Below are 24801 nucleotides of genomic sequence, written 5' to 3'. Positions count from 1 at the left end.
TTGACTACTTTGACAATGCCAACTACATATATTTGAAATAATTCCCAAAGTCAAAATCTAGTTAGGAAATTTCGCTTTCCGCAGACGACAGTCAAATCGGTAAAAACGCCACTGCAGTGAACAAAAAATCTTCAGCTGCAGACGGCCACCAATACTGACGCCATTGACATTTCTCCAGTCACCGCACGAATAAACTCATTGAAGCGTCTTTTTCTGACATGTACTTAAGATTCTTCTATCGACGACAACATTCTGCCGTCGCCAAGCGATTATGTTTTGTATTTTAAAAATAATTAATTTCGGATCCCGGAGACGGGCCAGCCTGGGGCTGAAAGTCTTCTTAATAAAGCTAAAAAAAAATTCGGTCAATTGCATCGTCTCAATTTGACACGTGCTTGAGATTCTGCTACCGATGGCAACTTTTTACCGTAGACTATGCGATTACGCTTTGCCCTTTAAATAAAATTAATCTCGGAACCGATTTCATTCCCTATCACTGCTGCAACTATCCGCTGACAGCCGCTGCTCAGATCAACACTAACGCCATTGGTCCAGTACCGACGCCAAACGATTATGTTATGTTCTGACGTCTTCATCCACCCTCCGTTAAATCCCGATTGAAAATGACGCGCGTGCACGAAACACGAGGCTTTTTATGCACAGGGAAAACGAAGCAGTAGATCAAAAGGCCCGTACCTTTTACATTCTGATGTCCGTGTTGCGGATGCATGAACGGGATTGATTAATATTCAAATTTTTTACTGGGTTCGTGAAGAAATAATTTTTTCAATAGTTTAACGTTGGTAATCAATAGTTAGGATTTGGAGAATAGCTGGATTTCGGTTTGCACTTGGAGCTCTTTATTCGAGCCTTTCACTTAGACGTAGTATACGTCAAAAAATCGTCGGTCCGAACATTATTGCAGGTGCCTACTGTAGAATACAAATGAACAATTTAATAAGGCTTGGTATGATTGTCTGGTGTACAGTACAAGTTCCAGCGATATAATATTTATAGCAATCTGGATAATATTATCTAAAACTATCTGTGGGCAAGGAATTTCCGCATAACCGCATTATCTTATTTCCTTACTCTAAATCACTTAAACTAATTCCTGATAAGGTTGTTGAAGTCCCCTTGAATGGTACAGCAGTAGAATCTCGGATTGACTCTAAACAGCAAGACGATTGATGGTATGCTGGTCTGGAACAGATGCACTTAAACGCATTATCAGATACATATTCAGAATAAATTCTTGGTTTAACATATAAACAATTTTCATGCAATTTTGTTTTCCATGCAGACAAAATATTCTTTCACTTCACAAAAAGTGCTTGGAACAATTGTTAATTTTGTATTGTAGCAAGTAGCTTGTAATGCGATTAGATTTTCTAGTAAAGGCTATCAACTATGCAGTCAATAGTTGCCATGATTCAGATAGTGATATTGTGGAGTACTATCGAGGTCACATTTTTGTTAATACAACCGCATCGAACCAGTTCGGGTAGATCTCAGAAATCGTATGCTCCATCATACAAAGCTATTGCAGATCCCTACCGCATCGTAACAACAGTCAACTGAACGACCTTCGTTTTGCACAAATATATCGCCTGTTGCGCAGACGTGAGGAACAATTCGATAGGAGCTGCGCTGTAGTTAATCGATTCTGGAGAGCGAAAAGGGGAAACGGAATAAAGGAACAAGTTTTTGCCCAAAACAAGCGGCAGCTAGAACCTCTGGCTCTGGTACGTAATTACATTTTTAGTCATCGATCGATGACCAATGGCGGTTGCGGTGCGGTGGTAGCGCGCGCGCTCTAAGCTGTCAACTCGTACTTAAGAAGGCGATGTCATCGTTGACGACGACGACGACCAGAGTTTTGGCGTCATTGTTGAATCGATGATGTTGAATTGCTGACAGGCGGTGGAGGAACGGGGTATGGAAATCCAGTGTAGGTACTCCAAAAAAGGAGCTGGAGCTTAAGATCGTTGATTATGCAACGAGATTACGCGAAGCTGTTAGCGCACAGCTGTTTGTGGCGCACGAGCTCAGTGTGTAAGCATTAGGTTAAGCGATTCATTCGGCCTTCGCGTAATTTCAAACTCATTAGGTAGGTGAAGGACATTAGATTGGTGTTGTTTAGCTCAGTGATTGAGATTCTTCAGAAGAGTTGACGTTTATGATTTATTTGGACTTTAAGCTGTTTATAATCAATGTAATTCATAGTGAGTTGGACAATTGAAATCCGAAGGTATAAGACTAACAAACAAGGGATCTCCAGTGTGTCTTGTGAATCTTGGATTTCCAATCTGAAGATGGCGAGTATAATTTTCGGACCACCGCGACTCTGCATAGGGAATCACTGGACAAGATTTATACAACGTAAAAAAATTCAAAGACAAACTAGTGCCAGGATTGTACAATTAGAACCGAGAAAGATTTATTCAAAATATCATATCTCAAATTTCCCAGCGATTCATAACTAGATCGTTTACAGCCATATCAGAAACCAATTTAGCGCCTCTCAAACATTTACCCATCAGTGGCATCCGTAATCGACTGCCGTGGATTGATTGGCTGCATTATTAGTTCCATAACATTACCGCGCAGCGTGGTACCGTTGTTGTTGGTTGCGTTATTTTGTCTTCCAAGCTTTTACACCAATGCGTTTCGGAGCAGTGGAAATGCAAAACATCAACCAGCGACTGCGACTGTCAGACGAACCTATATCTCCTTTTATGGCTCTACCCGAACAGACACAACATGAATGAGAAGTGAACGCGAGAGCACCAACATGAATGACATAATTGCGATTTTCAAGATGATCGCCATAATTTTTCCGGGGCGCAAAATTAACGATCGCGTGTAAGCAAAGCACCACAGCGCTGCATTCCGGTAGTGTGTGAGCAGGCCACTTTGAGTGCTTTTCGCTGCGCTTCGTCATCGTGTGCATCGGCGTAGTTGGAGGGAAATGGAAGGAGCAATAGAAGGAAATTTCTTGTCATCTTTAACTTTAAAATTATAAGGAAAATTTTAATTTATAAGGAAAATTTTCTTTGAAGAATTTGGAAATAAAAATGTCTATGAAGTTACGAATTCCATCCGAGAGAAAAGACAGGATTATCTAAAAGATCTTGTATATAAAACGTGGAGTTAATAATTTCCTTCCCATAAGAAAATCCTAGCTGCGCCTGCGATCGTAGACATCTCCCCAAGACGCGCTCTGGCGGTGAATTGTCATGAATAGATAAATGTCTGAATGGTTGTTGGAAGGTTGACTGATGATGATTATGGCTACCGTTGCGTTTGCGTTGCTGCATATTTTCCGCGAGAAGGGAATTCAGAGTGATCCAACTACAAACCTGGTGGGAGTACCATCAGGAGCCGTCGGACAGAGTCGTTGCTCACCGGCTCACCAAATGGACTGCCCGACGACCTACTACTGGTCAGCTTGTGGAAAGGTAGCCTTGCGGCAAGGTTGGTCACTGGCGAGCAAGCGAGCGGAACACGGAACGAACGAATGAAAGCCAAAAGCAGAGCACCGCCACCGTGCAAAATCGTTAATGTAAATAACGGACACGCAGATCGCGGAACGTAATTAAATCTGTCAAAATTTTATCATGTTCCAAGAGCCAGTCAGCAGTGTGGCGCAATTCTTGGTGCTTGAACTTTCTCAACCGCATGCGTCTTCCCGTTCGTGTCGTCACACCGCCGCCGCCGAGGTGATCCAATCTCCGAACGGGAATGCGGAGCGATCGTCGATTGCAATGGGTGCCGTTTTGATGCAACGGTTCACTACCTAAATGGTTCTCTTTTAGTGGGGTACTTTTCGAGACCTGATTTAAATTCCGCAAGTTTGGGCATCAAAGTGAGGGGCACTTGGGGATCATTTAATCAAACAAGTAATTTAAAAATACAATGTTGCTCAATGAACGAGCAGTACGCTTGAGGGGACTCCTTTTTCGACGCATATACCGTTTCGTTGTCGAAGGGTAAACACTTTGATGAGCTGTAGGTGAAAAGGTGAGTTTAGTTTGTACCTTGACATTATAGAGTTAAAAAAACTGTTATTTCTGTTATTTTTTATTAAGTTATTTCTAATTTAATTCACATTGAGAAAAGGTAGTTTATATTTTTGTTGATGGTTGCCAATTTGATCAAAGGAATCGCAAGCTGAATACCTTCCTAAATATTTTGTTGGTAAATATTTAAACCATTGTATAGCAACCTAGCTTAACCAATTAAATAAACCAAAATTTTGAAAGGGTAGTGATTTTGTTCTGTCAATTGATCTTCAAAATGTTAGAAACTGCTTAGGTAAATAATCAAACGAGTCTACAGGTAGGTGGAACGGTTGCTCAGGTGTACATATTATAAATTTTCTGATCCTCCAAATGTTTTTTTTTGAAGACGCCTCTTCTGCTAGGCATATTTAGCCAAACAATTATTACTGATGCGCAATTTAAGATATTCATACATCTATTAAATTACATCTTTACTTACGTATAAACATCAACATCGAGAAATGGGCTTTTACCTGGAATGAAAAGAAGAGTTTATTGAGAAAAAAGTTTACAGAAGAATAAAAATATTCAGATAAAAGTATTGAACAACATTTTTGAAATTTTTACATATCGGGACCGATTTGCGATTTGGGCGTAACTTATTTTGTAAACAAACGTTGGATCTTGTCATAAGACGAGTTTGTACAATTTCATTTAATTCGAATTTCCAAAGAAAATTCATTCGATTTTCCAACGGAAATTCATTCGAATTTCCAACGGAAATTCATTCGAATTTCCAACGAAAATTCATTCGAATTTCCAATGAAAATTCATTCGAATTTCCAACGGAAATTGATTCGAATTTACAAAGGAAATTCATTCGAATTTCCAGCTGAAATTCATTAGAATTTCCAACGGGAATTCATTCGAATTTCCAACGGGAGTTCATTCGAATTTCCAACGGAAATTCATTCGAATTTCCAACGGAAACTCATTCGAATTTCCAACGGAAATTCATTCGAATTTCCAACGGAAATTCATTCGAATTTCCAAAGGAAATTCATTCGAATTTCCAAAGGAAATTCATTCGAATTTCCAACGGGAATTCATTCGAATTTCCAACGGAAATTCATTCGAATTTCCAACGGAAATTCATCCGAATTTCCAACGGAAATTCATCCGAATTTCCAACGGAAATTCATTCGAATTTCCAACGGAAATTCATTCGAATTTCCAACGGAAATTCATTCGAATTTCCAACGGAAATTCATTCGAATTTCAAACGGAAATTCATTCGAATTTCCAACGGAAATTCATTCGAATTTCCAACGGAAATTCATTCGAATTCCCAACGGAAATTCATTCGAATTTCCAACGGAAATTCATTCGAATTTCCAACGGAAATTCATTCGAATTTCCAACGGAAATTCATTCGAATTTCCAACGGAAATTCATTCGAATTTTCAACGGAAATTCATTCGAATTTCCAACGGAAATTCAATCGAATTACCAACGGAAATTCATTCGAATTTCCAACGGAAATTCATTCGAATTTCCAACGGAAATTCATTCGAATTCCCAACGGAAATTCATTCGAATTCCCAATGGAAATTCATTCGAATTCCCAACGGAAATTCATTCGAATTTCCAACGGAAATTCATTCGAATTTCCAACGGAAATTCATTCGAATTTCCAACGGAAATTCATTCGAATTTCCAACGGAAATTCATTCGAATTTCCAACGGAAATTCATTCGAATTTCCAACGGAAATTCATTCGAATTTCCAACGGAAATTCATTCGAACTTCCAACGGAAATTCATTCGAACTTCCAACGGAAATTCATTCGAATTTCCAACGGAAATTCATTCGAATTTCCAACGGAAATTCATTCGAATTTCCAACGGAAATTCATTCGAATTTTCAACGGAAATTCATTCGAACTTCCAACGGATATTCATTCGAATTTCCAATGCAAATTCATTCGAATTTCCAACGGTAATTCATTCGAATTTCCAACGGAAATTCATTCGAATTTCCAACGGAAATTCATCCGAATTCCCAACGAACGGAAATTCATCCGAATTTCCAACGGAAATTCATCCGAATTTCCAACGGAAATTAATCCGAATTTCCAACGGAAATCCATTCGAATATCCAACGGAAATTCATTCGAATTTCCAACGGAAATTCATTCAACTTTCCAAAGGAAATTCATTCGACTTGCCAACGGAAACTCATTCCCATTTCCAACGGAACTCCATTCGAATTTCAACGGAAATTCATTCGAATTTCCAAAGGAAATTCATTCGAATTTCCAACGGAATTCATTCGAATTTCAACGGAAATTCATCCGAATTTCCAACGGAAATTCATTCAATTTCAACGGAAATTCATTCGAATTTCCAACGGAAATTCATTCGAATTTCCAACGGAAATTCATTCGATTTCCAACGGAAATTCATTCGAATTTCCAACGGAAATTCATTCGAATTTCAACGGAAATTCATTCGAATTTCAACGGAAATTCATTCGAATTTCCAACGGAAATTCATTCGAATTTCCAACGGAAATTCATTCAATTTCAACGGAAATTCATTCGAATTTCAACGGAAATTCATTCGAATTTCCAACGGAAATTCATTCGAATTTCCAACGGAAATTCATTCAATTTCCAACGGAAATTCATTCGAATTTCCAACGGAAATTCATTCAATTTCCAACGGAAATTCATTCGAATTTCAACGGAAATTCATTCGAATTTCCAACGGAAATTCATTCGAATTTCAACGGAAATTCATTCGAATTCCAACGGAAATTCAAACGAACTTCCAACGGAAATTCAATCGAATTTCCAACGGAAATTCATTCGAATTTCAAACGGAAATTCATTCGAATTTCCAACGGAAATTCATTCGAATTTCCAACGGAAATTCATTCGAATTTCCAACGGAAATTCATTCGAATTTCCAACGGAAATTCATTCGAATTTCCAACGGAAATTCATTCGAATTTCCAACGGAAATTCATTCGAATTTCCAACGGAAATTCATTCGAATTTCCAACGGAAATTCATTCGAATTTCCAACGGAAATTCATTCGAATTTCCAACGGAAATTCATTCGAATTTCCAACGGAAATTCATTCGAATTTCCAACGGAAATTCAATCGAATTTCCAACGGAAATTCATTCGAATTTCCAACGGAAATTCATTCGAATTCCCAACGGAAATTCATTCGAATTCCCAACGGAAATTCATTCGAATTCCCAACGGAAATTCATTCGAATTTCCAACGGAAATTCATTCGAATTTCCAACGGAAATTCATTCGAATTTCCAACGGAAATTCATTCGAATTTCCAACGGAAATTCATTCGAATTTCCAACGGAAATTCATTCGAATTTCCAACGGAAATTCATTCGAACTTCCATCGGAAATTCATTCCAAAAATTTCCAACGGAAATTCATTCGAATTTCCAACGGTAATTCATTCGAATTTCCAACGGCAATTCATTCGAACTTCCAACGGAAATTCATTCGAACTTCCAACGGAAATTCATTCGAATTTCCAACGGAAATTCATTCGAATTTCCAACGGAAATTCATCCGAATTTTCAACGGAAATTCATTCGAATTTCCAACGGAAATTCATTCGAATTTCCAATGCAAATTCATTCGAATTTCCAACGGAAATTCATTCGAATTTCCAACGGAAATTCATTCGAATTTCCAACGGAAATTCATTCGAATTTCCAACGGAAATTCATTCGAATTTCCAACGGAAATTCATTCGAATTTCCAACGGAAATTCATTCGAATTTCCAACGGAAATTCATTCGAATTTCCAACGGAAATTCATTCGAATTTCCAACGGAAATTCATTCGCATTTCCAACGGAAATTCATTCGAATTTCCAACGGAAATTCATTCGAATTTCCAACGGAAATTCATTCGAATTTCCAACGGAAATTCATTCGAATTTCCAACGGAAATTCATTCGAATTTCCAACGGAAATTCATTCGAATTTCCAACGGAAATTCATTCGAATTTCCAACGGAAATTCATTCGAATTTCCAACGGAAATTCATTCAAATTCCAACGGAAATTCATTCGAATTTCCAACGGAAATTCATTCGAATTTCCAACGGAAATTCATTCGAATTTCCAACGGAAATTCATTCGAATTTCCAACGGAAATTCATTCGAATTTCCAACGGAAATTCATTCGAATTTCCAACGGAAATTCATTCGAATTTCCAACAGAAATTCATTCGAATTTCCAACGGAAATTCATTCGGTTTTCCAACGGAAATTCATTCGAATTTCCAACGGAAATTCATTCGAATTTCCAACGGAAATTCATTCGAATTTCCAACGGAAATTCATTCGAATTTCCAACGGAAACTCATTCGAATTTCCAACGGAAATTCATTCGAAATTCAAACGAAAATTCATTCGAATTTCCAACTAAAATTCATTCGAACTTCCAACGGAAATTCATTCGAATTTTCAATGGAAATTCATTCAAATTTGCAAACGAAATTCATTCTAATTTCCAACGGAAATTCATTCGAATTTCCAACGGAAATTCATTCGAATTTTTAACGGAAATTCATTCGAATTTCCAACGGAAATTCACTCTAACTTCCAACGAGAATTCAATCGGATTTCCAACGGAAATTCACTCTAACTTCCAACGAGAATTCATTCGGATTTCCAACGGAAATTCATTCGATTTTCCAATGGAAATTCATTCGAAATTCCAACAAAAATTCATTCGAATTTCCAACGGAAATTCATTCGAATTTCCAACGGAAATTCATTCGAATTTCCAATGGAAATTCATTCGAATTTCCAAAGGAAATTCATTCGAATTTCCAACGGAAATTCATTCGAATTTCCAACGGAAATTCATTCGAATTTCCAACGGAAATTCATTCAAATTTCCAACGGAAATTCATTCAAATTTCCAACGGAAATTCATTGGATTTTCCAACGGAAATTCATTCGGATTTCCAACGGAAATTCATTCGAATTTCCAACGGAAATTCATTCAAATTTCCAACGGAAATTCATTCGAATTTCCAACGGAAATTCATTCGAATTTTCAACGGAAATTCATTCGAATTTCCAACGAAAGTTCTTTCGAATTTCCAACGGAAAATTTTTCGAATTTCCAACGGAAGTTCATTCGAATTTCCAACGGAAAAACATTCGAATTTTCAACGGAAATTCATTCGAATTCCCAACGGAAATTCATTCGAATTCCCAACGGAAATTCATTCGAATTCCCAATGGAAATTCATTCGAATTTCCAACGGAAATTCATTCGAATTTCCAACGGAAATTAATTCGAATTTCCAACGGAAATTCATTCGAATTTCCAACGGAAATTCATTCGAATTTCCAACGGAAATTCATTCGAATTTCCAACGGAAATTCATTCGAATTTCCAACGGAAATTCATTCGAATTTCCAACGGAAATTCATTCGAATTTCCAACGGAAATTCATTCGAATTTCCAACGGAAATTCATTCGAATTTCCAACGGAAATTCATTCGAACTTCCAACGGAAATTCATTCGAACTTCCAACGGAAATTCATTCGAATTTCCAACGGAAATTCATTCGAATTTCCAACGGAAATTCATCCGAATTTTCAACGGAAATTCATTCGAATTTCCAACGGAAATTCATTCGAATTTCCAATGCAAATTCATTCGAATTTCCAACGGAAATTCATTCGAATTTCCAACGGAAATTCATTCAATTTCCAACGGAAATTCATTCGAATTCAACGGAAATTCATTCGAATTTCCAACGGAAATTCATTCGAATTTCCAACGGAAATTCATTCGAATTTCCAACGGAAATTCATTCGCATTTCCAACGGAAATTCATTCGAATTTCCAACGGAAATTCATTCGAATTTCCAACGAAAATTCATTCGAATTTCCAACGGAAATTCATTCGAATTTCCAACGGAAATTCATTCGAATTTCCAACGGAAATTCATTCGAATTTCCAACGGAAATTCATTCGAATTTCCAACGGAAATTCATTCGAATTTCCAACGGAAATTCATTCGAATTTCCAACGGAAATTCATTCGAATTTCCAACGGAAATTCATTCGATTTCCAACGGAAATTCATTCGAATTTCCAACGGAAATTCATTCGAATTTCCAACGGAAATTCATTCGAATTTCCAACGGAAATTCATTCGAATTTCCAACGGAAATTCATTCGAATTTCCAACGGAAATTCATTCGAATTTCCAACAGAAATTCATTCGAATTTCCAACGGAAATTCATTCGGTTGTCCAACGGAAATTCATTCGAATTTCCAACGGAAATTCATTCGAATTTCCAACGGAAATTCATTCGAATTTCCAACGGAAACTCATTCGAATTTCCAACGGAAATTCATTCGAAATTCAAACGAAAATTCATTCGAATTTCCAACTAAAATTCATTCGAACTTCCAACGGAAATTCATTCGAATTTTCAATGGAAATTCATTCAAATTTGCAAACGAAATTCATTCTAATTTCCAACGGAAATTCATTCGAATTTCCAACGGAAATTCATTCGAATTTTTAACGGAAATTCATTCGAATTTCCAACGGAAATTCACTCTAACTTCCAACGAGAATTCAATCGGATTTCCAACGGAAATTCACTCTAACTTCCAACGAGAATTCATTCGGATTTCCAACGGAAATTCATTCGATTTTCCAATGGAAATTCATTCGAAATTCCAACGAAATTCATTCCACTTTCCAACGGAAATTCATTCGAATTTCCAACGGAAATTCATTCGAATTTCCAATGGAAATTCATTCGAATTTCAAAGGAAATTCATTCGAGCTTCCAATGGAAATTCATTCGAATTTCAACGGAAATTCATTCAATTTCCAACGGAAATTCATTCAAATTTCCAACGGAAATTCATTCAAATTTCCAACGGAAATTCATTGGAACGGGATTTCCAACGGAAATTCATTCGATTTCCAACGGAAATTCATTCGAATTTCCAACGGAAATTCATTCAAATTTCCAACGGAAATTCATTCGAATTTCCAACGGAAATTCATTCGAATTTTCAACGGAAATTCATTCGAATTTCCAACGAAAGTTCTTTCGAATTTCCAACGGAAAATTTTTCGAATTTCCAACGGAAGTTCATTCGAATTTCCAACGGAAAAACATTCGAATTTTCAACGGAAATTCATTCGAATTTCCAACGGAAATTCATTTGAATATCCAACGGATATTCATTTGAATTTCCAACGGAAATTCATTTGAATTTCCAACGGAAATTCATTTGAATTTTCAACGGAAATTCATTTGAATTTCCAACGGAAATTCATTTGAATTTTCAACGGAAATTCATTTGAATTTTCAACGGAAATTCATTCGAATTTCTAACGGAAATTCATTCGAATTTTTGGAACGGAAATTCATTCGATTTTTCGTAACGGAAATTCATTCGAATTTTTTAACGGAAATTCATTCGAATTTCCAACGGAAATTTGAATGAATTTTGAATAAATTCATTCGAGTTTACTACGGAAATTCATTCGAATTTTCAACGGAAATTCATTCTAATATTCAACGGAAATTCATCCGAATTTCTTACGCAAATTCATCAAAATTTCTCACGAAAGCTCATCCAAATTTCCAACGGAAATTCATCCAAATTTCCAACGGAAATTCATCCAAATTTCCAACGGAAATTCATCCAAATTTTCAACGGAAATTCATCCGAATTTCGAACAGTAATAAAATAGTAAATTCTGGTTCACGACAATATTATACACAAGGCAACTATGACACATGAATACACGGAAATTAGAATCTATCTGAGCATTGCTACCAGGATTTGATAGGAACTAAAATACAATAAACAATACATTTTCTTCATCCTACATGTACCAAATCAGATTTGCCACTTGTAGGAAGTAGGATGTTGTAAACTGCAAACAATAAAACAAAACACGAAAAATACAAAACCGCAAACATGTTTACCTTTATCGATCAAACTACCACTTCTGCTATTCTTCGGCTTCAAAAATATCACTCTCGGTTCCATCACTACCGGCTTCCTCTTCGCGCGTCTGCACTAGACAAGCCTCGACAGGACCATTGGCACCATCCACACTGCCACTCTCCTAGCCTGGCGCGGTCGCACGTCGTCACTGCTGTCCACTGCACTACTTCTCTTCTCTTGCTTCAGTTTTTTGTTTTTCAAATCATTCACTTCGCATTATTTGCAGCGACTAAAAAGGCGACTAATCTTGTCGCGATCGTCCAATGTCCGAACACCGTCGTCAATTGGAGCGAGTTATGATGCTTGTTTGCTCCCAGCAGCAGCAGCACACACCAAAACGGGACCAAAATCAACACTTTGAAACTTGTTAGCACTTTTATTGTTATGACCGCCGCCGTCGCCGTTATTGTCGAAAAGTCTGTTGTCTAAGTCCATTCCGGGATTAAACGCGACCCTCGGAGAACCATTCAACCGCAAGGAAGATCGTGTTCTCCGATAGGGAGAGTTACTGCGAGTGCGCGTTATTCCTAGAACATGATCCGTCGCCGCACCGACTCTCCGATGCTGTCGTCCCCCGATGATGGTTGCCTTTGTTTCGTGGCCGCGGCTTCAAATTTCCCTTTTTCTTGCTGTGTCGGGTTCACTTCTTTTTATGTTGTTTAGATTTTCACTGTTATTATGCTTTTTATGTTTATGTCTGTTCATTCACTACTTGTTGCCGCGTCCGTCGCCGTTGGTGCTGCGCTTTTCGGTCATCGTGCGCATTTGTTTTTTATTAAGCGTGCCTAAAATGTGTAACAAACGGTTTTGATTAATTTGTCGTGTACTGGGATCAGCCTCCCGCAGCCGCCACCCGGCGGTCGGGCTGGGCACTTCCACCACTCTTCTTTCGTCCCCTGGTGCTGGTGGCTGGCCCAGCAAACACGCCATCGCAAAGTGATTCGTGGTCCCTACAGATTGTTGATGATCAGATCGTTTCACATGTTTTAATAAAGTGTCTTGCCCAACACGAGTAGTTTGCTCCAGGCGATCGTCAGGGGGGAAATAAAACACTGCCATCATCCCGCGCTCAGCCCGCGGGTTATCCCGTCCCAAAAAAACAAAAAACAAAATTAACAAACTTTAAAACGGGGCATTTGACGAGCCAAGCACAGACAGAAATTAAATGAGCTACAATTTGCTGAAAGGACTTCGTTTTGGCACTCGAATGGGTAGCAGGCTATTATCCTCAATGGGCTTAGTTAGCTACTCGTTCCTTGTTTGATGTTTGCACAATTGGCACAGTTAAAAAACTTTTAATTTTTGTGCCTTCAACAATGTTATTTTAGATATTTTAGCACGCAAACTTGAATACAAACTTAACAGTAAAGCCAATCGTAACATTCATAGACTTGATGGAAAATGGGGCATGTCGGAACGATTAATGAACTGAGCCTTTTCATTGGAGCAGATACCATTTTTTTAACCGTGTATGTTGTTTCTTGACACATCTCCTCCGGTGACGAGACTTTTGTAGCGGACAATAAAACCAAAATTAGCTGGAAATTGTGCTTGTTTTAAATAATTTGGCTTACGCCTCAGAGCAGGCATAATGGTGTACGAGAAGGGCTGCTCGTTTGGGATAAGCTTCGAGCGGCTGTTAGTTTTAATGGCTTTTCACGGGCATTCAAACTGCGAAGCTTATGTGAGCATTCAGGAATGTGGTGACGCGAGATGGGAATGCTCTGACAATGAGTTTCTGCGCACTAATGCATGACTAATGATGGCAAAAAGATGTTATATTTGCGTATGCAGTGCCCATAAGGAAGAGCAAATTGTTTTATAACAAAACAAATAATATTTTTTTCCACACACTGCCTAAACAATTATATGTATTTTCTTGTGTATTTTAGTAAAAAAAAAGGACAAAGTAAATTAAAATAAATAGTAAATACAAGTTTTTTTTATTTTATACTTTATTTGGTAGGCACTCGTGTTTTTTAACCACTACTGTGCCGTGATCTACTGCGGTATTCTGCTGTACAGAACCCACACAGAATCTAGTTTTAGACATTCATTATTGTTATCATTGCCGGATCCATCTCATCGTGAGTCCATTCGTCCATATCGTTTATCCAATTGTTCGTTGCATTGTTAAGTTTCCATTTATCCGGGTAACGTTGGAGGAATGCCTCCGAAAAGAACAATTTTGTCAGACGTCATCGGGCAGCCGTGTCAATGAGACGTGTACCAAAAACGCCACCGTTTGGGCTGCACCTCGGCGACTGACTAAGCTTTGGTGAAGGGGCTGGGAATCGAACCCATGACCGTTCGCTTATAAGGCATACGTGTAGCCAACTACCCCCTAATTACAAGTTTCCATAGAGCTTTTTTCACAATTGATTCGAATAGTTCTTTGAATTGTTCACTTGGAATAGATTGGAATTTCAATGGAAAATAATCTCTCAATTTTCCTTTAAAATAATATTCAATGCTCCATGGGAAATTGTTGTATTCAAATTTCATAGCTCCGCTGCCTCGTCCAGAATAATATCGATTTTGAATCATATGAAGTATCTACACAATGTTCTGTTTACTGACTGTTCGAAGGGTTGAACATGCACCGCATCATGGACAGAAAATTCCACGCGGTGATGGCAAATAAAATTAGCTTTTTATTCAAGGCAAAAAAGAGTGAGTGACTTACAAAACTAGCTAAAAAGTAGCAATGCCTGTATTATTAACATATATAGATAAATAATATTGAAACAAAACCCGTTAAAATTAAAAAAAATAAATAAATTATGAGCATATTAAACATTAATGTAGGACAACTTCTGATGAGTAAAGGGAAATTTAGTACTTGCATTGCAATTGCAGAAACTTTTCAGAAGCGAATTAATCACCTGAACTCTGCATTGCTTTTCCTGGAGCGTAATAACGTATATTGCTAGCCATAAATTTGTACCTTCAAGTATCATTTGTTTTGGAATTGCAAGCCTGTTTTGGTATTCATTTAGCCCTTGATAAGAGATCTCGCAAACAGCTTACTAACACCTACTTACACCTTTAGATAAATGGATTTCTCCGTGTCACGTCTGTGTCACATTCAACGCTTGATTATTTAATGCTATGACCCAAAAAAAATCTTCATAAGCATTGTTTATTTTTCTAAAAGCATATTCCGAAAGAAGCAACCATATTGAATTCTTTGCAATTCTGTGAAATATATGCCTCTCAGACAACAATTTCTTAATTATTCAAACAGGTTTTGGATACTGATTATGAGTCCTGTTCCAGTTCCCTAGCATTTACAATCACGATTATCTGCAATGCTCAACAGATGCGTTAAGCAGACGTTACTTTTGTTGAACGGAAGTTTGTCCGCCATTTGTTGATTTGAAGTAATGGAGGATTTTCAGAAAGGCAAAATTGGTATGTTCTAGAATTCATATCTCGATGTTGACAATATTCAAAGCGGATTATTTTTGCGCATAATTGAAAAACAAAAAACATTTCATTTTAACAACACAGTCTTCAAAAGTAGCTTGTGGTGCTGTGCTAGTACAATTGCACGGGTGATAAGCCGTTTGGCCAAGACTCAGTCGGCCGAATGCAATTTGAACAAGTTAGACGTTTGGTCGAAATGGTTATTAGGGCGCAAACCGGTTTGGCTGAAAATAACATGTGGCCGAACTGGTCGTTCATCAGAAGTAACAGGTCAGACAGGCTGGAAATGCCGTTCGGGCAAATTAGACGTTTGGCAGAAAGAACAATTTTGTCAAAAACTTCATATATTTTTCCATGTCATATCTCATTCTGGTAAGTTTTGATCTCGTGGACGGTAAGAAATTCTTAACAGGGTTGGCAGAAATCGCTCACAAAAGATAACAGCTCAGAGAGCAGATATCCTATCCGCCGTTGATTTAAATGTATTTAAAATAAGAAAAACGATTGGCAATCGTTTGGGGATGGCGCGATAATCATTGTTGTGTAAAATGAAGCCAAATGCGACTGTCAAACGTATTGCCTACTTTCGATGGGTACTAATCAGATGCGGCCGTATCTACTTATGCAATCAGTTGAGTAGATGGCAGCAGTAGTGAATCAACGTATATCAATTTAAAAGTTTACACAAGATTTGAAATGAAATTTGTTCTAGCGTAAATATCTGTCAGGTGTGATCCAAGAAGAACGCGGAGTAAATAAAAAAAGATTTCTAATTTAATAAACAGAAAAATCAGTACATGATTGATCATGTTGTGCGGTCCAAGATGAATGCGGAGTGAAAAAACGAGTTCTACTCCGATAAGCAGATTAATCAGTGCACGAACGATGATGGTGTGATCGCTTGGTGCGGTTGGGGATGGATGTGCGATCGACCGTGTTATCGCTTAGTGCAGTCAGGGAAAACGCGAAATGACAAACAGAACGATTTCTGCTTCTATGAGCAGTTTAGGAAGAACGCGGAGTAAAAAAGAGAATTTTCCTTCGATAAGCAGATTAATAAGTGCACGATCGATCGTGTTGCAGCTTGATGCGATCCAGGAAGAACACGTTGTGAAATCAAAACATTTCCTCCGATAACTCCGATAAACAAATTGATTAGTGCGCGATCGATCGTGTTATTGCTTGAAACAATGGCTTGTCTAGGAATAATGCGGAGTCGTGTTACTGTTCAGCATGGTCTACGAACAACTTTGACTTGCTGAAGGGTTTACGGTTCATGGAATAAACGGTTCTCCTACAACAAGACTATGGTGAACTCTTTCCGATTTTTATCATTCTAGTGTTTACTCTTAAAAATATACAAGCAGGTTTTTGTGTGCGGTTTGATTTCAGTTAATGAAGAGATTGAGCTTCAATAAAACAAATATCATATCCAGTTTACTGAGAGCGGTAATGGCCGCCAGCTTGTCTCTGATTTGACGTTTGTGGAGGTCAACTGCACCCACTGTTCCAAGCATTTCGATCAATGTGGTTTATTAGAAGGCTTGAATTCCATATTTGCCATATTGGTCAGAATGCTTGGAGCAGTGGGTGCAGTTGACCTCTACAATCGTCAAATCAGAGACTAACCCGCGGGCAAGCTGGCGGCCATTACCGCTCGCGGAAAACTGGATTGATGAATGTGCATCAGAAGGATATTGTCCTCGTCGGTAAAAATAGTTATCTTCCAAGGCCAACTACCGTTTACGGTTTATCCAGTATTTTGCGCTCGGTAATGGCGGCGTGAGATACCCTTAGGGGCAAGCCAGAGTAAACGCGACGTGCGATGCGACGCGACGCGACAGTGCAATTTGACAGCCTGTTGATAATGATTGTTATTCTTTTACGTGAGTCGCGTCGCGTCGCATCGCTCGTCGCGTTTACTCTGGCTTGCCCCTTAGTTTGACATTCAAGAGGTAGAAAACATTGGAACTCATCTAGTTTGCCATGATGAAATAAAAATTTGTTGAGAAAATAAACAAACGCCAACGATCGTATGTAATGGAAGTTAAACCATAGATATAATTACCGTTAAACTTAGTGTCTTAGTATCTAAATAATGTTATTTATGTTCCTTTTGAATTTTTTTGGGAGCTCCACAGTTGAAGGCAATGAGTTGATATTATTCCATCATATTTCGACCCCTCGAATATCAACTATATTTGAAGAAGAGAAGGTCTGATTAAAAAACGCCCCTATTTCCGACCAAATTTATGAATGTTTTTACATCACTAGAAATGCGAAGAGAAGTATCAGAATACGTTGAATGCGGCTTAGGAAAAAAACAGCACGGATGAGAATATAAATGCCAAACAAATCTTCTACCAACTTTATCTAAAAATTTTATTCTTCGTTCTCGTTGAATTAAACTTCCAAAACGAACAGAAAATTTAATACGAAACATTAATATGTAGTATCAATCCAATTTGAAAAAGATGTGTTTATGATTGATTATTTCATAATTTTTGGACGATGGTATCTGAATGCCTATGCTTTTTTTCAGCACGTTTGTATTGAGTGAAATTATCACGTAAATTTATCAGAAAAGTTTTATAAACTTTTTGAGATGAACATGGAAAGATAAATTATTAATAAAGTGGCAAGTTCAAGCTCAAGAATGTGTTAGTAGGATTACGGGTTCTTGAAAGCTGAATTGCATTTTCCTATCTGTATCTACAGATGGAAACGTTCTAAGGCTAATTTTCGATTTTGTTTAAGATTTCACGTTTTCAGCAGACTTGTGGGAAGTTCTTACGTTCGCTGTGTTCGTATGAAGTTGTTCATTAAACGGGATTAGAATGAATGCATCAATCATCAACAGTTCCACATAAAATCGAAAAGTCTAAGTCAGAGCAGGAGTGTTGTATGTGGTTGCGAAGAACAGATGCATGTTTAGTAATCCATTGAGACTATCAGCATAATTGACCTTATCCTTATCCACACGTATTAATTATTCATATTCCTTGGTTTGGTTAATGTGTTGTGGTCCTCACATTCCTAGAAAATAAAATTATTAGGAAAAATGCAACTGAGACAATTACAAAATTCTTATAGAACGTATGTGACGTTTGCTTGTTGTTGAGAATCCCGATGAGTGCCAATATTTGTAAATGAAGCGAAGCCTACATTGATTAAAATATGTAAATATTTTCTACCTCTTGAATGTCAAAAGAGAACTCACTAGACCGCCATTATCGAGCGCAAAATACTGGATAGTAGGTTATTGAGCACAATTAACATTGCTGAACAAGCATGATTCAAAATGTCGACGGTAAAGAGCCATTTCCTGGTACATCTGTTCTTATAATTTGATGTGCTCAATGTTTTTTTGAAATCGATTTTAATTTATGAACAGTTAAACATTTTTCAAATTTACGGAAAGTCATCGGTGAAAGGAATCTCTTTGCAATGCTTTTGTACTCATCGATAGCGCGACGAATTGTGGTCTGCTGGTTCGGGAAATAGGCGAAATGAAAAACAGGAATCTGATTTGATTAGCAGATGGAAAAAAAAACCGACGGTTCGTTTTATCGCAGTGCGTTTGTAAAATCGCTAATGAAACACGATTTTTGGCATCTGTTTTCATATCGATCTGGACCAACAACAGCCGTACATAGCTTTGTACATGGACAATATGTACATTGGACTCCTTTTTCGGATGTTGGTCTAGAGATGCATCGTTTTTAGCAAAAAAAAAAAAAGAATTAAGTCGCTTGCCAAGGTGACTTCCCAACTATTCCTCCGAGGATTCCTGAGTAGCCATCGAGCAAACAAGTGCAGTGCGTATTTTAGTCGTTGCGAAAATGAAAAAAAAATCTATTCTGTGTTCCGTGGCTCATGCGCTTGTATTGCGCTTTGCTCCGGTCGAGAAGCTTGATTCTCCATAGTTTGCAGTAGCTTTAATCGTCACGATATGGTTAAGATACCACAAAATATGTTGCTCCGTTACTTCCGTCAACTTTTTTATCAAATATTCAATTTTCTGTTGGCAGTTTTGCTTAAAATGTGGTTTTTCCTCAAAGTCTTTGTTTTCTGTGTGCTGTGAAAACACCATTTGCATATAAAAAAAACACCGAGTAACGGGTCTGCTGAAAAGTGAAGGCGAATCAAGGTCAAGAAATATGATTGCTGTACAAGATGACGATGGTTTATGTTGAGGCTCCATACAAGTAAACAGGATTAGGACTGAAACGTATCGGAAAGTACTAAGGACCTATCTGGTGAGACCCACCTAATTTATATGATTACTATATTTTGACTCCATGATTTACACGACACTTATACTACCGGAATGCCTGGTTGGCTACTGATTATCAATAGCTTTAATAATCGTTTATACCACCGGATCCATGGTATGAAATAATTTCATATTCATTGGTGACCTTTCGCGAACTAAAGAACACATTTTTTGAGAACAGAAGTTTCCATTGTACCGCTCTTTCACGTTTATACAGTTCGAAGCTGTATTCTGTAAGCATTCTTGTACTATATATTTCATAAAAAAATCCTAGTTTATACATAAATAAATTCCATAAACTATTAACGGAAAGGGAGTATCTTACAATCGTATGAAGGAGTATTAGGCCAACCAACACTACGGGAAAATCCCTTAGAGCGAAATTCGAGTCACCGCATTTTTTCTTATGGTGGTATAAGAGAGTGGGAGGTGAGACTCATTTGACTCATTGTCGTGTCGATATGTGTCGATATTTCCATTAATTTGTCAATTCAACTGAACGCAATTTATTTTACAATGTTATGGAAACTCATATGTGAATATGTACGTTATGTGGAAGATATTGATTTGAAAAATGTATTGGAGGTAACCACTTTCCCTTCGATGGGACTCGAACCCATGACCCTACCGTACGCTAGACTGGTGCTTTAACCAACTAAGCCACGAAGGACCTCCGTCGGCCTTCGCAACCTAGCGGCTACTGAACGAGCTCGAAGGCGAAGTTGCGAAGGCCGACGGAGGTCCTTCGTAGCTTAGTTGGTTAAAGCACCAGTCTAGCGTACTGTAGGGCCATGGGTTCGAGTCCCATCGAAGGAAAGTTATTACCTCCGCACATTTTACAAATCAAATTCTTCCACATAATGTACATATTCACATATGAGTTTCCATAACATTGTAAATGAACGTCCAAGTCGGGTGGTTTAATCCCCGGAAATAGGCAATTAACTTTGATTGAACCGCAATTTATTTGTTTATGTAGGTAGGGTGACGGGAGGTAATGGTAGCTCATCACGTATACAATAATTTACCGATAATACATCGATTTGTAGAAAAATATTTATCACCGCAGCTTTAAAAAGGTGTACCAAGCACATTTTTGATAATAACGCTAAAAATGTGCGCTTTTCATATTTTCGTATTCTTGTATTTCATATTACCTTACTTCAATATCTCACTTTCATACTTTCTTATAAACATATTTTCACATTTTCTTATCTGCATATTTCCATGTTTTCATACCCGTACTTTCATATATTCTCATAATTTCATATTTCAAAATATTTTCTTGTTTTCATTTCCATACATATTAATATTTTTGTTATAATTTTAAATTTTCAGAGCCCACCGCTTCATGTTTTCATATTTTCACTTATCCATTTTTTCATACATTCATAGAGTTATATTTCTATACTAGCATAATTTCAGAATATTTTGTCCCTTTATATTGTCATAATTTACCCCACTATCAATCTCATTTGGCCACATATAGTTCTGATGAAGAATCTGGGACGGGATTATACCACAATATCAACCTTAAATCAAACAATTACTATTGTTCTTTTTTCAGAGGTATGCTGAGTATTGCATTGAGTTAATAATACTACGGTGTTTTTGAAACTAGTACATAAATTATTTTGATATTCTCTATTTGCATATTCAATATCAAATTCTATCTTTTCCATTCTGACTGTTTACGTTCTGACCACGTTCCATCTATAGATATCTATGAAGGTTGCGCGAGTTCTCCACATCTTTTAAATAGGTATCTAATCAACACTTCCTACCCATATCCCCACCTCAATATGGACCTGGTCAGGTTGAACAGAGAGATCGTTGAATGAAAAACATGTCAAATGCTTTTTTTTTTTTTTTTTTTTTCTGGCGCATCCAACGTCTCTATCGACAGCCAACGTAGTTATGCTATGATATGCTGAATCAAACATTACTATTGTTTCATACTAATAACATTGCTTCTTATCATGTATATATTTCATCGTATATCTTATAACTTATAATACATATGCTAGGTATATTATATATTGTATATATCTATAATTATTTTTCAGTAGATTTACGACTACTTATGCCGTCAGGAATATTTTTTTCCGATACAGGCCCGAGGTCTAGTAAAAGCGGTATTTTCAACCGAAACACCACCGTATTACGTTGTTCTTACAGGATTTATAACCTAAATTAACGATGAAGTTGATGTTTCAGAGTAGAGTATTGGAGCACAGTAACTTTCCAGGATTATCAGCCAGATAAATATTCCATATACTTTCTACACATGCATAAATTTCACTTACAATATTACTGATTTGACTGTAAATATATGAGATTGGGTTGGGAGGGAGCATCAGGGCATCAATGAAGTTACAACTGGACAATGAAGTGGTAGCCAATCGGAGTCAAGGAAGGAAAGTATCAGTCGTTCGCGTCTATTACTTTAATCTCCAACAGTTGTAAACCAGTTGACGCGCCCTTCTTCAAACAAACCATCCCGTGGAAAGCTTGACAAGTATTGCAAATTTAATTATTCTTTTTGTTGGATCATTCTGCTGGAAGGAGATTCTTATTTTCCCGTGGGTTTCGTGTGTCTCTGCTTACAGGTCCACCACCCCCATTTTTGGCCCTTCATACAGCAATATGTTGAATTCAAAATCATATTGAAATTTGACCTTACTGTCAAGTGGAACCGCATGCAGAGCAAGACTCTAGCCAGGATGGTGGGTAACTACATACATACATACATACATACGATATGGTTAAGATACCGAATCAGTGAAATAGTTAGACACACATTTCGCGCCGTAGCATGGAATCTCGGCGCCCTTGGCGAAACATTCATTGGGCGCCCCTTTTCTACTAAGGAAAAAATTTACAATATTTTACATTTGGACAACAATTTATATTTCAGGAATTGTGGATTGCAGAAAATCCTCCTGAGAATTTTCGTATATTTTGAATTTTCGTGGTATTGTTTGACTATTCGCATAATATTCTGGGACCGTAGAAGAGTCATGTTGAGAGATTTCTGAAGAGTTGCGGAAGTGAAAATCAAAAAAATGATCGCAATACATTATATAAATAATTCTTCAATTATTTCTGAAAGCCCTCTGTAATCTATGTACGTATATGGTCAAAGCAGTATGGATTGCCAAATATCCATAAAATTCCAAAAAAAATATTTCCGAACGATAGAATAAACTTACGCAAATCAAAAAGAAAATGTATTTTTTCGTGAACCCACGCACTACTAGACCTAGTTAAGTCAACAAAATCCAACTCAGGAGTGAGATGGTCAATGGTAAGAGTCCTTGTCGGAGCTAGTTGGATCACGAAAAGCCCTATGGTCGAAATCCCGATCGGCCCTATTTGGATCAAGATAAATTCTAAACCGGTCGATGATTATAACTGGACTTAGTTACGTCAAAAAATCCAACGACGGAAGTAGACCGATGGTAGGAATCACCATAACCCTGTTTGTTACCCTCTCTGGAATGGATTTGCTAGTTTTATTTTTATTAAAGACTTTTTAAAATGATATTCGAGCCTGTGATTTGTTAATGGCCCAAATCGCCATAGGACCTGCCCTAACAAACATTGGAAGCTGATAAAGCGTTAAAATATTTATTGTGAAATAGACTTCTTCAGCCAAAAAACTTACCAAATCAACTTATTTTGTTTGTTGAGACTTAGATCAAGAAAAAATCTACTCTACTGCTACTACTCTAAAGTATGTCAATGGTTTGGAAACACCATTGGACCTGTTAGTTCAATAATATTCAGCTAAGAAATGGGTTGATAGTTGATTCAAAAGTATTAGATTGCTAATGTCGTTCATGTTCGCGTGACTAACATCTAGGTTACTTCGACCTGGCAGCTAAAGTACCGGTACTTCAAGTGTCAAACCGATGTTGGTGAAGCAACCAAACATGCACTACAACATGATGCATAAATTATGGACAATTGAAGCTTGTTGAAACATAATTTGGCAAAATAAACTAAATGACTACAGCGCCACTAGCATTCTAGTACTTATTCTTCTACTGGGTTGATCGATGATCGAAGTCACTATTGAACCATCAAGGAAAACCCAACTCTTGAGTGGGTTGGTTGGTGACCGAAGTCAACATCGGACCAATTCGAATTAAGTTAGTGAGTGAGCCTGTTGGTCAATTGGAGGCACTACTGGGCTCCGTAAATTGTTGAGTCAATAAAATAAAATTCTAAAGTGAGTTGGTTGATGGTCAGAGTCGTTATCAGAAGCAGCAGGACAAGGAAAAAATCCTTGGAAAAAAAAACTTTGGACCAATATCTGATAGTTTTTTAGGAAAAATTCGTACTGAACACTGAGGACTTTAAGATGATTCTCATGGTCTTTTTTCAGATCACATGAACATTTTCTGAACAAAACAAGCAAATTTATCTCAGAGATGAGCCAGTTTAGGGCTGCAAGCCTCTATAATAAAAACAATAATCATAACCTTGAGTTTACACAAAACCTATACCGCCCATACTAGTTTTTCCTGGTAGGTATTAGTTATTAGAGCAAAATGATTCTTCAGAATTTGGTTAACCAGCTGATGCCCCTGAAGGAATGTGCTGAGAAAGCTGAGTTGTTTCAAATAATTTAAATTGAAAGTAAATTATCCTCACTACTGCATTATTGCAAAATATCTCTCCTATCGATCTTTGGACTTTAAAGTCGATTTCCAATTTTCGGCCTCTTACTTAACTAGTACAATTGTTCTATTTCTCATACGGTGATTCTTGATTTCGGTGCCCCCTAAAGGCTAGCGCCCTTGGCGGGGGCCAACCCGGCCAACCGCACGCTACGGCGCTGACACATTGCGTTTCCGTTTTAGTATCATCATGAATACGGCGTTGTTCAAAAGTAATAATTGATCGCTTACCAAGACAGTTTCCAATAGATTTCCTTCCCAAATAACATACAATTCCTTCCCATTGTGCTCATGGAGATGTAGAGGATTTCTCGGTCTCTTGTAGCAATGAGTATCGAACTAATTTTCTAAC

At 37.4% G+C, this 24801-nt stretch overlaps 1 protein-coding gene across 5 annotated transcripts in view; it reads right to left on the bottom strand.

Annotated features, from left to right (window-relative positions):
• LOC134225386 (pro-interleukin-16) overlaps window positions 1–24801 on the bottom strand; it is a 507460-nt gene that overhangs the window by 102778 nt on the left and 379881 nt on the right. For 4 of the 5 annotated variants that reach the window (XM_062705404.1, XM_062705407.1, XM_062705405.1 and 1 more), the window contains exon 2: window positions 12038–12844. The exons of the other annotated variant lie outside the window; for it this stretch is intronic. In XM_062705404.1, the coding sequence (XP_062561388.1) occupies window positions 12038–12101 (64 nt within the window). In that variant the 5' untranslated portion in view covers window positions 12102–12844. The remainder of the gene's footprint in view (window positions 1–12037; window positions 12845–24801) is intronic. 5 annotated transcript variants of the gene reach the window in all.

Source organism: Armigeres subalbatus, chromosome 3 (genome assembly GCF_024139115.2).
Source record: "Armigeres subalbatus isolate Guangzhou_Male chromosome 3, GZ_Asu_2, whole genome shotgun sequence".
Lineage (NCBI taxonomy): Eukaryota > Metazoa > Arthropoda > Insecta > Diptera > Culicidae > Armigeres > Armigeres subalbatus.
Note: the sequence above shows the minus strand (reverse complement) of the source record. Positions and strands in the feature narration are given on the sequence as shown.